The sequence below is a fragment of the Blennius ocellaris genome, assembly GCF_963422515.1.
Source record: "Blennius ocellaris genome assembly, chromosome: 5".
Classification (NCBI taxonomy): Eukaryota; Metazoa; Chordata; class Actinopteri; order Blenniiformes; family Blenniidae; genus Blennius; species Blennius ocellaris.
This window is the reverse complement of record NC_137654.1, coordinates 16,879,728-16,893,468: the sequence shown is the minus strand read 5'-3', so window position 1 is coordinate 16,893,468 and position 13,741 is coordinate 16,879,728. Positions and strand designations below refer to the sequence as shown.

General features: G+C 41.7%; 1 protein-coding gene across 3 annotated transcripts in view; it reads right to left on the bottom strand.

Annotated features, from left to right (window-relative positions):
- plekhg5b (pleckstrin homology domain containing, family G (with RhoGef domain) member 5b) overlaps positions 1-13,741 on the bottom strand; it is a gene marked incomplete at its 3' end in the record, with an annotated part of 91,253 nt that overhangs the window by 29,536 nt on the left and 47,976 nt on the right. For all 3 annotated transcript variants that reach the window (XM_080497011.1, XM_080497012.1, XM_080497013.1), the window contains one exon: positions 481-622. In XM_080497011.1, coding sequence (XP_080353137.1) covers positions 481-622 — 142 coding nt within the window. The remainder of the gene's footprint in view (positions 1-480; positions 623-13,741) is intronic.

Below are 13,741 nucleotides of genomic sequence, written 5' to 3'. Positions count from 1 at the left end.
GCATTCCTTGCATTGTCTGCATGGGAACAAACCAAAGGGGGCCTGAATATTGAAGCTGGTTTATTAGATTTCATTAATCAAATGTTCCCATTTGGGCCTTTTTGCAGTTTAGGCTACATCCCTTAGGAAAAAAGTGAGAGTGATGTGAACAACAAAGGATCGACATCTGCCTGCAACTTTTGCCTCTGGTTCCACTTTAGCTAATGTGGCTGAACCAACCCACTATTATGAGTAATAGTGAAGTTTTTTTTCAGACCTCAATGAGTGAGCACATTAGTTCAAAAGTCTAAATTTCACAACAAACACATGAAAAAGAAAACATTAAGTTGTACGAGTGGATTTACACGGTCTGCCTTTAAATAGACAACTATAAAAGTTGGTGTCCTGCGTGTTTACAAACTGAAGCCCGTGCAGTGAGGTAAGGAGGCTGACATCACTGTGAGAGGACCAACGCCAAATAAAGAAATAACACATGGCTACCTTGAGGTTGCAAGTCGAATCGGGGGTGTCGGTCAAAGTGCATGTTGTCTGTGTTCTCCGAATGGCAGCGCGAGTCACATGACTCACACAGGTGAAGGGGGCTTTTGCTATTCAAGTCTTGGCAGTCTGGGTGGTGGCAAACCTGAACGCACAGAGAAACAAACAAAGAGGGGAAAAGGGGATGAGAGAAAGTCAGATCAACAAAAAACTTCTTGGAATACAAAACAGAGTTTAACAGTCTGGGCCCGGAGTGGAAAGGGCAAAACAGTCACACACACATTTGAAGTAAACAGCTCCCTGCATGCCTATTGTTTCTCCACAATTAAAGGACCGCAGAGGCTGCCACGGGCATTCCTGAGGTTTGGCGACTCCCACCTACCCCCACCATCTGTGCCCCTCTCAGAGGAGGGGGCCGGCTAATTGACTTAAAGTCAGCGCCGCTGAAAGCAGCTTACCCTCGCGTGAACTAAAACTGCATCCCGAGAGGTGAAAAAATGAAACGGACCAGCAAACTGCAGCAGAAGGCTGAAGGATTAAGGATATCTCTCTCTTGCGGTCTCTCCCCAGACATACCACCCGCCCCCCAAAAAACAGGTGGACTCTACTATTGTAGACCTCCTTGTTCCATCCTTCGTCCCCTCCTCGTCTTTGCCCACACCCGGCTAAACGGAAGCGAGGACGTATGGAGAGATACAATTGAGGTTGTGCTAATGTACTTCCTGACATTGTTCCCGGGTTCTCAGGTGGAGCAACTGATCTGTGCATAAAATGCTAGGCAGAGTAATGTATAGTAGTAAACTACACAATTTGAGGGACATCCACAACATACAAGCCAATCAGAGACGATTACACAGTTGGCGCACTTCATATATATAACAGGGTTAAAATGAGCGCAGCACAATTTATTGAAAACTCATGGTAATTGTGATATTAACACGTGTCGAATGCATATCGCAAAAAGTGAACTGCGTTAAATTGTGTTTTAATGCACTGTTCATGCCAACATATTTGGCCTATTAAATGGAGTCAAACTGCCCTCGATAGACACCTGGCCATCAGGTAGATGTGAATGTCAATACAAACAAAAGCAGGCCACGGCGTTATTTGGAAGAAGAAATCTGAACGCGCAAGTGTTTATCACAAATCATATTGTCATCGCCATAATCGTCAACAATATGTCAGTAGCTCCAAACACAAATACAACCACCCCAGTACTCTACCGTCATATTGTGCAGATGGGAGCTGGACTCTTTGCAGGTTATCTTTGTATCCATGCCTGCAGGCCCCCAGGACCCCAATAAACATCAGACTCGCCACCTTGCCGGCTTGCTTAGTTACTCTGCAATGCGCTGCTCGAGACTAACACGGACAGGCTGCCTAATTAATCCACTGCTCTCAATGTCTAGCCAGGTATAATCGCAGATTTTAAAAAGGAGCAGGTCACTGGGCAGGGGTGGGGTGGGGAGGGGGGGCGTAAGAAGGGAGGGTTGAGGGATAAGAAAGGGCCAGGAGTCCCGGTGAAGATATAAACCCAAGACAGGAAGGAAGAATATTAAAAAAAAAAAAAAAAAAGGGGGGGGGGGGCATCCAGAAGCTTTTCAGAAGTACAAAGCTCCCCTAATCTTGGAGCCTAATTGGTGCCTGTGCTCTGTCAAAGCCATCTGACGCTCCTGCAGAGATTAAACAGCCCCGCTCTGAGCTCCACGAGCCAGGGTCTTCTCCTCTTTTTCCTGCGGCTCCCTTTCTTCTCTGTCCTCTGCCACCACCAGCACAGACTCCTCCCTTCCTCCAATACACCAAGGGTCACCCTACCCGGGCAGAGCCCCAACCGGAGGGAGGCTTTAAATAGAAAGAGACTGAGACAAAGACAAGCGTCAGCGACTGAGCATGGAGGCTAAACTAAATAAGAAGGGTGACTGTAGATAATGTAGTGAACCTGATGTGGGATTAAAGGATGATTCCACTTTATTATAACTTCATTTTCATACTTCTGGTTACTATTATTTATCAGCCTTGATAAAAATGTATATGATGTAGCAACTTGTGGGATTTTGAGTGTGCTGAATTTTCAGAACAGAATCAAGATTATCAAATGCAAAATTCAAGCCATACCAAAGCACACTTATCTTACAATTAAATCGATTAATTAAATTTACGAAATTATAAAAAAAAACAATTCTAGCCTGAGAAAGTAATAGTAATTAAATAATTTTGTAATTTCTACGAGCGACGTTGCAGTGATCAACTGAGCCATGCCAATTAGAATTGTAAAACCATTTCCGACCATAAGGTGGTACACTGAGCCACTCTTCATTTTGTTAACACAAGTTACAAAATAACAAAATAAGTTAACATTGTTTACTTCTGCTACTAAATGTTAGCATTGGCTGAGTAGTGGTGTCACAAAGCCAGCTTCCGACACAATTGAAATAAGTGCCTTGTGAGAGGCGTTTTCGTTAGATGCTTTCTGGTCCTGTTTTTATCCTGCCTAAAAAAAACCTAGTAACTGAATTATGTCATGTCTTATTTGTCTACTATGTATTTTGTTAACAGCACATAGTAAAAAATAGCACCATCTCAAGAGTTTCTATAATCACATTACGTTTGACCAACACTTTTACCCATTGCAGGAGGCTTTTAACTTCTAACACTTTATACTGTGAGTCGTATTCACTCGTTCATGCATAAATTCACACACCAATGGCAATGGCTGCCATGCGAGGTGGTCCACCTCCAGTAGGAGGAATTCATAGTTCAATGTCTGGGCCAAAAATACTTGACATGCGGAGAGGAGGGGGATGAGGCATCGATGAGCCACGTTAAGGACCGGAAGAAGAGCCACCTCAGAATAATTGAATAACCTGAGGTCATTCTTGCATTGCAACAATTAATAAAAAATGGAATCCTATCTCAACACTATGTACAACGTTCCGTTTCAGAATCATAGATTAGTCTGAACTTGAATAGTCTGTGATTCGCTCAGCTTAAAGCAGAAACACCTAACTAATTGTAACTTTGACAACAGAATACATCACCTGAAGCAGCAACTGTTTTGAGTGAAAATGCTCCAAACTCCAAATAGGAGTCAACAACTAACTGGTGGAGCAATTAGCAGCTCGGTCTCAAGTCCAAGGAGACCAGAGAGGAGCCAATGCTAACTTCCACACATCAAGTCGACAGAAACACAGCTTGAACTACGTGTGAATGTTCTTGTGGGTGACCAAGACAAAATAGCTTCATGGGAAAAGGGTGAAAATTCAAGTTATGACATTTCCAAGTTGTTGCAATTGGTCTTACTGACCAAGTGAAGCGTTTCACCTCTGACCGACTCATTGGCCTAAACTCAGCACTAGACGACCACAAACAAGTCACAGGAACCTGTTACAACATCACCTGCTTATTCTTCCCTAAAGTGCTCGCGCTCGCACACACGCACACACGCACACACAGCCAAGACAAATGTGCCCTCACACAGAGGTGGCGAATTCCCCTTGAGGTGTGGAGCCCAGGCAGGAGAAATGCGAGCAAAATCAGACGCCATATTTAGACAATAGCCAGGATAGGTAAGCTCTCCTCACTATCAAGTCAGAGGCGCTTGCATTCCTGCTTGAACTGAAGCAGCTGAAATAAAAACCGGATGCCTCATCCAAGATAAACCATCACAGTCTCTGTAAGTGAACCAAAAAGCCCCGAATGGAGGAAAATCAAACAAGCCGGGAAGAACTCTCGCAGTCATGACAGATACCTGCAGATATACACCCAGCAGAGCTTCACTTCAGGAAAGGCGCAGGATTCTTCCAATACTGAACATTCCAATCAATGAGGAGGAGGACTGATATTTCTGTATTGAAGAAAGTGTTTAATGCTGCCATTTCTGGATCTGGAGTTGGCACAGTTTCCCCAATGCAAGTCGCACATCTGCAATCTTTAAGATCAGAAGAGACACATTGGCTGACTTTTCCACAAGGGAAGCAAAGCTCATGAACGTAAATTACATAGATCAATAGACTGTGGTTTAAGTCAGAGTTGAAGTTGTATTTATGACATTTGAAAATTACAGTTAAGAGCTGCTGATATTTTATTATTGTATTTAACAGTGTGAGATTATTTTAATCCATCATAGCCATTTATACGTTTTAGCTTTGGTAATTTGCCATTTCAGTTTTAGACATTTTGCTATTATTTATAGTTTTAACTATTTTAGACAATAAAGGCATTTTAACTGTTAGTTATTCTTGCTATTTTGCACACATTGGCGATTTCATTTGTGGCCATTTTAGTCATTATGGCTGTTTTGTCTGCAAGACATATGATCAGTTTTAGTTATTTGGCTGTTTAAGCATTTGGCTATTACCACAATTTAATAGTCTTCGTCATTGTAACTGTAAATGCCACTTTAGTTTTGCACATCATTTGGCTGGTTTAGCCGTTTCAGTATATTATCCATTGAGCCCGTAAATCAACTTCATTAGTTTTATCTATACTAGTAGTTTTAACCATTGTATCAATTTGCTGAGCAATCTTTCAAATTTGACTTATTCTGGGATTTTTCTTGATTGTAGTTGTTTTAAGTTTCTGCTATTTAACCTATTTTGGCCATTTTAACTAGCTCAGCCTACTTCAGTTATTACTTTTTTTTCAAACATTAATTTTAGTCTTTTAGCCATTTTAGTTCAGCGTGACCTTTTGTATTTGATGGCAGGTTAGGATCTGATGCATATTTTAGTTGACAAACAAATTAACCATTGTTTTTTTATTCATGAGGCACATTTGATACCTGAAAACAATCTGATAAAATCTAATTTTGAGAAAACTTTCAGAGAGCGTCTAACATGGGGCTAAAGAGTTTGCTGAGCCGTGAACAGCAGACCCGTCGTATATATGGAGGAGGTGCTAGTGTGGGACAGCTGACTGCAAATGTATGAATGTGTGCGAGACAACATGTGTCATGTGAGTGTATGTCGCGTGTGTCCCCTGCATGCCTGCTCTGGGATTAGTGAGGCGGTTTGGGGTAGCATGACTGTAAGATGAAAACACTGTGCGCGCGCGCACGCACGCACGCGCACGCGCACACGCACACGCACACGCACACGCACACACACACACACACACACACACACACACACACACACACACACACACACACACACACACACACACACACACACACACACACACACACACACACACACACACACACACACTTCTTCATCTCCTCCCCAACAGCTGAGAACACACAGCGGGCCCCACAGCGACCCTCGTCTTGGCTTAGCACATCCCACGCCACGTGGCACCTGCTTATGCATCCTTGTTTCCACACACCATGCAAGCACGCCGATACTTCCACTCACACACACACAAACTGACAAACACAGGCATGCCCGTTCCAAGGCTGTGTCATTGATGAGCAGCGCCGCCGTCGACGAGCTGCAATAAAGCCGCTCTTGTTTGAAAGGAGACGACTGAAGTGTCCCGAGGTGAATCAGGATTATTACCCGAACACTTAATCCCACATACACAAGTGCGCAGTGCATGAAGGCTGCACACTTCACGACACACGCCGAAAGATTGGATTTTGGCGAGATAGCTTCACCCAACACCATTCACACCCAGCCCTAAAAGCATTAACCCGGGGAAAAGTTTAGATCCTAAACACGATTGGGGTTGGGGATGGATAAGAGTAGTCAGACAGTGTTATTCATCTCCAGCCTCCTTATACTCACTGTGACAGCCTGCCACATCCTCACGCGCTGCAGAAATAAGTCTTTGCGTTAGAATTACATGACGCATTGAGGGAAAGGCCACATATCAATTCAAAGCTAGATTACAGATCCGACTCGGCGTGATACAGAGACCATCCATCACTTGGAGAATCTGCTCTATAATGTTCTTACTGGTTTTGTAAAAAGGGAAAAGTGCACACCAGTGTGTGTGTGTGTGCAACCTGACTGCGTCAACCCTCCTCCTCCTCCTCACCAGGCCTTCGTCAGCGCTCCTCCGAACAGCTTGTCCTGCCAGAGCACACCTAGCACTTACATAACATCATGCATCAGCACCAGTGTTTTTATTGCATTAAAAGGAGGAGTGGAGAGACATGGCTTCCAATAGATAACGAGGAACAAACAAATCCTGGTTGTTTTGTCCTGTGAACGCCGAAGCTTGAGATCACCAATACAAGAATTGATACTCACAATTAAATCAATGTCACTAAAGCTAAACATACAAGCTGCGTGTTCCACATGCCAGTGGAGAAAAAAAACATTAGTGAGTTCAAATGAACCATTTATGTCAGACTTTACAGCTACAATTTACAATTTTTGAATGTTAAACTTGGCACTAAGGAAAGGTCAGCCACATGTTCGAGTAACTTCAATGAAAAGTCAACTTTGAAGACTTGGATGGATTACGGTTTCCACGCACGAGATTTTGCAAGCATAGCAACAGTGGGCAATGAAATTATTGGGCTCAGTTTAAACAGGGGGTCATCTTCCAATCCACAGGTTGGTGGTTCAATCCCCCTCATCTCACCCCGACTGTGTGTCTCAGTGTCCTTGAGCAAGACAATGAACCCCTCAGTGCTGTTGGTGTGTGGGTGTGAGAGAATGGGTGTAAATTTAACGGTGAAAATGTAAATTACTTTAAGGCAGAGCACAGAAATGCACTATATAAGTGAAGTTTACACTGAGACTGGTGGTTTCCAATAACATCATTGTGAGTTGACCAATCATCACCAATCTTCAATGGGAAAGCCAATAAATCCTAACTGTATATGGATGCAAACCAAGCCTCTGACCATTTATATGACTATTCCTTGTCTGGACACCAGGATAAACAGAAGCTACATAACAAGTCTGTGCAGGAGCAATTGGTTTGTTTTTTCTCAATAAGTGACGTACGTTTTCTGGTGTAATGAAAAAAAACAGAAGCTAAAACAACTTGTGTCCGATGAACTTCGAATTGAGGCGCTGCATCCAACATTAAAATATAATAAAATAAAGCATCTCCCCATGAGTGTGATTCATGAAAAGTCACTTAATGATGAGTAATAAAAATGAGCATAATAGCCACCTCATAAATCTTGGTTAAAGACGATTGCCTAGTAATTATCGTCTAAGTTTTTTCTATAGGAAAGAAGCGCCGCTCTGTCGCATACAACTTTAGAAAAAGTGATGTGTACTAAGTCTTAAATAGCTTGTACAACAAAGATGCCATCTGTAGGGGCTCCTGTATGTTTTCCCTGATTTTTATATAAATACCCACCCCCAATTCTCAGATGAATACATATAAAAATGAAAGAAAGAAAAGATCAAGATATCCAGATGGCTAAAACAGCTATAATGTAATAAAATGTCTACCTTTCAATTGTAATTCTGAAACTTCATAATGCCACTTAAGATACAAATTGTCTTCACATAGCTAATCTATTAAACACCTTTATGAGCTGTGTTACCCTTGTGAAGTATGGATGTGTTTCGCAACTTCAGACATGGTAAATCAGCTCCAAACGGTGAGGGACTTGTTAGCAGTGTGCTCCAATGTAGAGGCACTTGGTTCAGCTTTTCCAAGGAGAAAAGTCTTGATTATCTTCATGCAGTCTGTGAGGTCCTAGTAAGGAACAGACCAAACAGGCAGTACATAATGGCCACAGCCAAAAGTGTAATTTTAGCATTAATCAGCTTGGGTCGATATAATCTCTGTAATGAGGCTAAAAATAGCATGTTTTGTTTTCTCCCGATTTAATTAGAAGAGCTGACCAGAACATTTGATATCACCAAGATCATGCATACACGTGACATTTCCATTTGGAGTGTGTGCACATTGGAGGCTGTGTGTGGGGGGGTCGAGTGGGGTGGGGCTTTACATGCAACACGTAAATGTGCTACGTCAGACAAAAAAAAAAAAAACGAATCTTATCTTTTAATGGCATATTGTGAAAACAGGAGTTCCCACACACACGCAGCTGTTTGTCATGGCGGTGCACACACCCTCAGAGTAAACTCAACTCCCCCTCATTGTGTCAAAGAGCCGTCAACACGCACACACACACGCACACACACACGCACACACGCACACTGAAATCAACGCTTTTCTGAATCAACACAGAGGATTAATGCACAGTAAATGATTCTATGATAATGAGCACAAAGTATCTTCTATTGCACACCGACAGCTGTTTGGTCTTTGTTCGCAACGTTATGGTACAGTGTGTTTGATTACACGGACCAACTTTCATGTTTTACGTTAGAAAAAACCCCCAAAACAAACATCTGCTATCCTGACATGCCATTCTTCAGTTATTTTGGGAGGATTTTCATCAGTACTAAACTGTGTTACTGTTATCAAGAGAGAGGAGCTTCACCCCACCTTCCCAAACTTGTCTTTTTTTCTTTCCACTCCGTACCAAAAAGAAAAAGAAAAACACGCAAATGCATCCCAATAAACACACCTACGCACGCTAATGATTGGTTAGCGCCGCAGCAGCCAGGGTCATGCACAGTCTTGTCCGGATAGAAGTCAGTCAAACATCCAGACAGACTTCGGTCAGACCGACTCACACGGTTTAAAGCATCAAACTAATCAGCAATAAGACAAAACTCAGACATAAGTACACATCACCAGTGTTTCATAGTCTACGGCTGCACCGCTGTCTCGTTTTTCCCCACATACGACTGATGAAGTGACTTTTTGAACTTTGCGCAAACAGAGCAGTGGTACCGTGCAAAGACCACACAAACACTGGCACCACTGTAACGTCTAATGCAAATAAAGGTTAGGTTATTGCGGCGTTTCTTTAGATCTCGCAATAAAGTGTGTGGTCTCTTTTGAAGAAAACAAGACTCTTCGTGTTAAAGTCGCTCGCTTGTTATTGGAAGACTCTTTACCACACCATTATCTCTCTATGTTGGACTGATTTCTACAGTGGTTTGATCACTGGCTATGCAAAAGTGCCAGATACCACTAGCAAACAAATGTTTTTAAAGGATAAATAAAATAAAAAAAATAAAAACTGCATGTAACCAACTTCTATGACTCCTGACAACTGCATTCAAAATAATTTTTATATATTACATTTATTGAAATCTAATATATGAATGGAATTTAGGACCCATTTGTTGCACCACCGATGTTTATATTATGAAATCTTGAATATCATGGAGGTAACAATAATAATTTTCATAACTGATTAATCTACGTCATTCACTAAGTCAGATGACAAAAGCTGTATAAGAAAAATGAATTTATATCCCTCACAATCATTGAAAACATTTTATCACAGTACTCCCTAAAAACCTTGAAAATATTAGTTTTTTAAATTAATGATGTGAAAGTTTAAATAATATGCCGATTCCTTTTTTAGTTTACACCGTAATTCACATGAATATGTTAAAGGACACTTTAATGAAGTTGTAACGGTCAACCCGGGCAATGTGTACAGTGCGGGGGCCCGGTCAGGAACAACAAAAGAGCTATAAGAGGTCAAGGAAAAATTATTTAAATAAAAAAATGTGCAATCTTGATCGGCGTATAACTAATATTATGCTTTTATTTTGAAGAAGGAAATGTTTTTGGTTCGTCCTTTTGGCAGTTGTGGATGTACCTTTGCCTGTGTTTGTGAGTAGAGATAACAGAAGTTACTCTACAGAAATGTCACCTCACATTTAAAGAAAAAAGAAGTAAAGCTTAATGTTGAATATTTTATAAGATGTACACATCTCGGTAAATAGTTCATGACGTCTGAGGTAAAAGCAGTGTGCTTAGTTTACGGAGAACATATGGCTGCTTTGAAGGATTAGGATTAGGTGGAGATGTAATAATCTACACAATATGTGATATAGTTTACTGATCATGTAATGCCTTGGGGTGTTTAACAGAATTTTCTTCTTAATATCAACATTAGTGAGACACACTGCATCAACCTCATAGTTAATATTAACATCTTCTAATATCAAAGGCTGAAAGAGCATGTAACGGGGTCACTGTGCATGTAAAGCATAAATGAGTGTTTTCGGATGTGTTCTGCCACCCTCACCACCTGAGGCAGGTCCTTCCCTTTCTCCACTGCATGGCTGGAGAACCACATAGGTGAATACGGTAACTTTCAAAGCTGATCTCAGTTATATGATCATTTATTGCATTATTTTTATTATTATTTTATTTGTTATTATGCTTATTTGTTTTAAAGTATCTTTTTTATTTCTTTTAAAGCTTTAATGTATTCCTTTTATTTCTAAATTTCTTTGTAAAGCACTGAATTGCCCTGTGTTTGAATGGTGCTCTATAAATATATTTGCCTTGCCTTTAATATTCAAACCTCCATCTTCAACCAATCACATTACATGACTTCTGCCCAGACACACAGGTTTGCCTTGTCAAGATTTAGATTTCTTGCTAAATACACTATATTATCTACACTACCATCATCTACTGCATTAAGTATGACGGATCGTCCTGGAAAATGTCTGGAGAGTGAAGTACAAGTGTGCTTTTCATCAAGCTGTGCTGACAGACTGGAACGACTTTTTCACTGGATTTTTTTCTCTAAAAAAAAAAAAAATCCCACTTTTACTGTCCTCTTGGGAACAGAGCGAAGGACCCCACAAGGGCCTCCCCATGCATGCTGGGTATTATTATTTACTACATATTGTACAGCATTACTATTAGCAGTAGCCCAGTCGGGACTGAAAACGGGCGCGGGGAACGGTTGCAGGAGATCAAACAGGGAGCTCGGTCAGGCCTGGCTCCGGCCTGATTTATTTTACAATAAATAAACGATGCATCTGTTGAGGAGTGCCATGCGAGAGGGCCTGCTCGCTTTCTTCTGCTGCCATCTGTCCTCTGGCTGAGCGAGGGGGCGGAGGAGGAGAGCCAGGCCCTGTTTTTTTTTACTGCGGCCCCTTATGCAACAACCCTGCCTGCCTGCCTGTTCCCCATTAACCGACTCTCCCCTCGCCCTGGTACAGTGCAGCACTGACGCCTCTCACACATGTGGATCTACTCAAACAGAGGCACTTGTTGGGCTCCATGCTTCCAGGAGAGAGCGGAGTGTGCGTGTGTGAGACCCAAACATATGTGGAGTGGGTTCATAAGAGGACCTGTGGTGGTGCATTTAGGTGATACTGCTCATTCACTAACACACATCGAATGTTGGGAGGGACCGATGTCGAACAAGGGACGGCGTCACTTATAAATCAAGGCAAGCGTGTTTGACACACTGTACATTAAACCAATGGAGCCTATGGCTTTTTATTACACCACACCCACTCAGAAGAGAAGGATGGATTTACCACCCAAGATAAGTAGAAACTGAGCTGATGACAGATTTGTTAACTGAAATGACAAATGCAGCACACAGATTTTACCGCCTGTATATATAGAGAGCTCATTGACGCACAACCCCGACAGTAAATTTTCAAAACAAGAAGCCCTCAAAGAGCTTTTAATATGCACTTGATGTCATAATATTAGCCATAATGCTAAAATAGTGGCTGTGTAACTGCACGTCTGGAGAAAAATCACAATCTGAGCCAGCTGATGAACCACGTCAAAGCCATATAAAATATGAGTTTTTATTGGACTTAAAGTGCTGAAACTATTCAGTGCAGTATTATTTTATTCTACCTGCAAAACCCTGTGTAGATGCTCAGATCTAGTTTCCATTGGACAAGAAAAAACACCTCTTCAAAGTCTCCACAAAACAGATGTAAGTGAAAAGAAGAGATGTCTTCTACATTTAACTCACACCCTGTAGGACCGGTTACTGCTGAAGTTGTTGAAGACATCAGTTATACTGCAAATGCGTCTCAAAAAATGAATGTCAGGCTTAGAAATCTAACCAAACATTTATAATGAATGCAGAATTAGGAAATGAGTCATCAGACATTTGTCATAATTTTTGCAGGCAAAGGAAGGAATTAAATGGAAAAGTACAACATTTGACACAGAATAAAACGTAAATGGACAATTAGCTCAATGACAGAATACAAATATTGACAAAATGTCATTCATTTCACCAGGTCTTTAAAGCGATTGGGCTTACTGTTGTTGCTCAACACTTATAACACATTCTCAATGATGAATTAGGCTCAAGTGGCTGGAAAGTGTGACCTGCCCCAAATCAATGAGATCTTGCTTTGCTTCAAAGCCACCAACCTGAGCACAATTATTTTTCTTTCATCTGAACAAATAAACACAGCAATCCCTTTCTTGCACAGGTGATGCAGACCTTTGCTAATCAATATAGTTGCAAGCCTTTTGCATGGCAAGGAGAAGGGTATACTGTACATTCAGGTAGCGTTAAGCCAGCACCTGTCTCTTTGGAAAGGTCAAGTTTCCAACCTGAGGAAGTGTATCAAACAAGAACGAACAAGTAATGTTCTAAAAAAAAAAAAAAAAAACGAAATAAAAACAAATCTACTGAAAGAAGTGACATGCAAGCTTATAATCCAACATATAAAACATTGTAATGAAGTAAAGAACAAGAACGTTGCCATTCTATTTATGTCATTGATCACATCAACAGCCTGAGCAGGAGTGCACACGAGGGACACCTATTGTCTGGAGTGGGTACTGTAGATCACTGTTTAATCTCCTTCCAAACACGTTCTGACTGTGCCTTGGGATTGAATGAATGCTTTGGCTGCTGATGTCAAGCAAACATGCAATAATCCTGTCGAGTATGGTTACGATATGATTTTGCAATAAATACTAAAGTAGAAGATGATAATGTCAATGTGCTTTGTTCCTCCAAATAAAAGTGCTCTTTCTCTTACCCTCAAGTCACACCGGCTGTGACAGTGTGCGTGTGCGTGTGTGCGTGCGTGTGCGTGTGCGTGTGCGTGTGCGTGTGCGTGTGCGTGTGCGTGTGTGTGTGTGTGTGTGTGTGCGCGCGCGTGCGTCCTGGGCAATGTGGCTCCATCCAACTGGCCAAATATGCAGAGCATGAATGTCAATACATGGAAACATAATTCATCGCAGGGAAGATGGTCTTTTGTGATACGTACACTGAGCATGTTGCCATCACCATGTATTGTGCACTCCTACGGCGAAGCATCAAAGCGTTACATGGGTTTATCTCGCCCATTCAGGTACAACAACTTTGGTAGATGAAAGCTGAAGCAGGAAGTCTGTCTGTGACCCATGGTGTCTGTTTACAACAGGAGCTTGAGTGAACATTTCAGTCGTTTATTTTTTCTCTAAAAATAAAGAAATAGCAGCACTGTCGATGAGTGGTGAGCAAAAATAGCCCCGTGGTCCGAAGCTC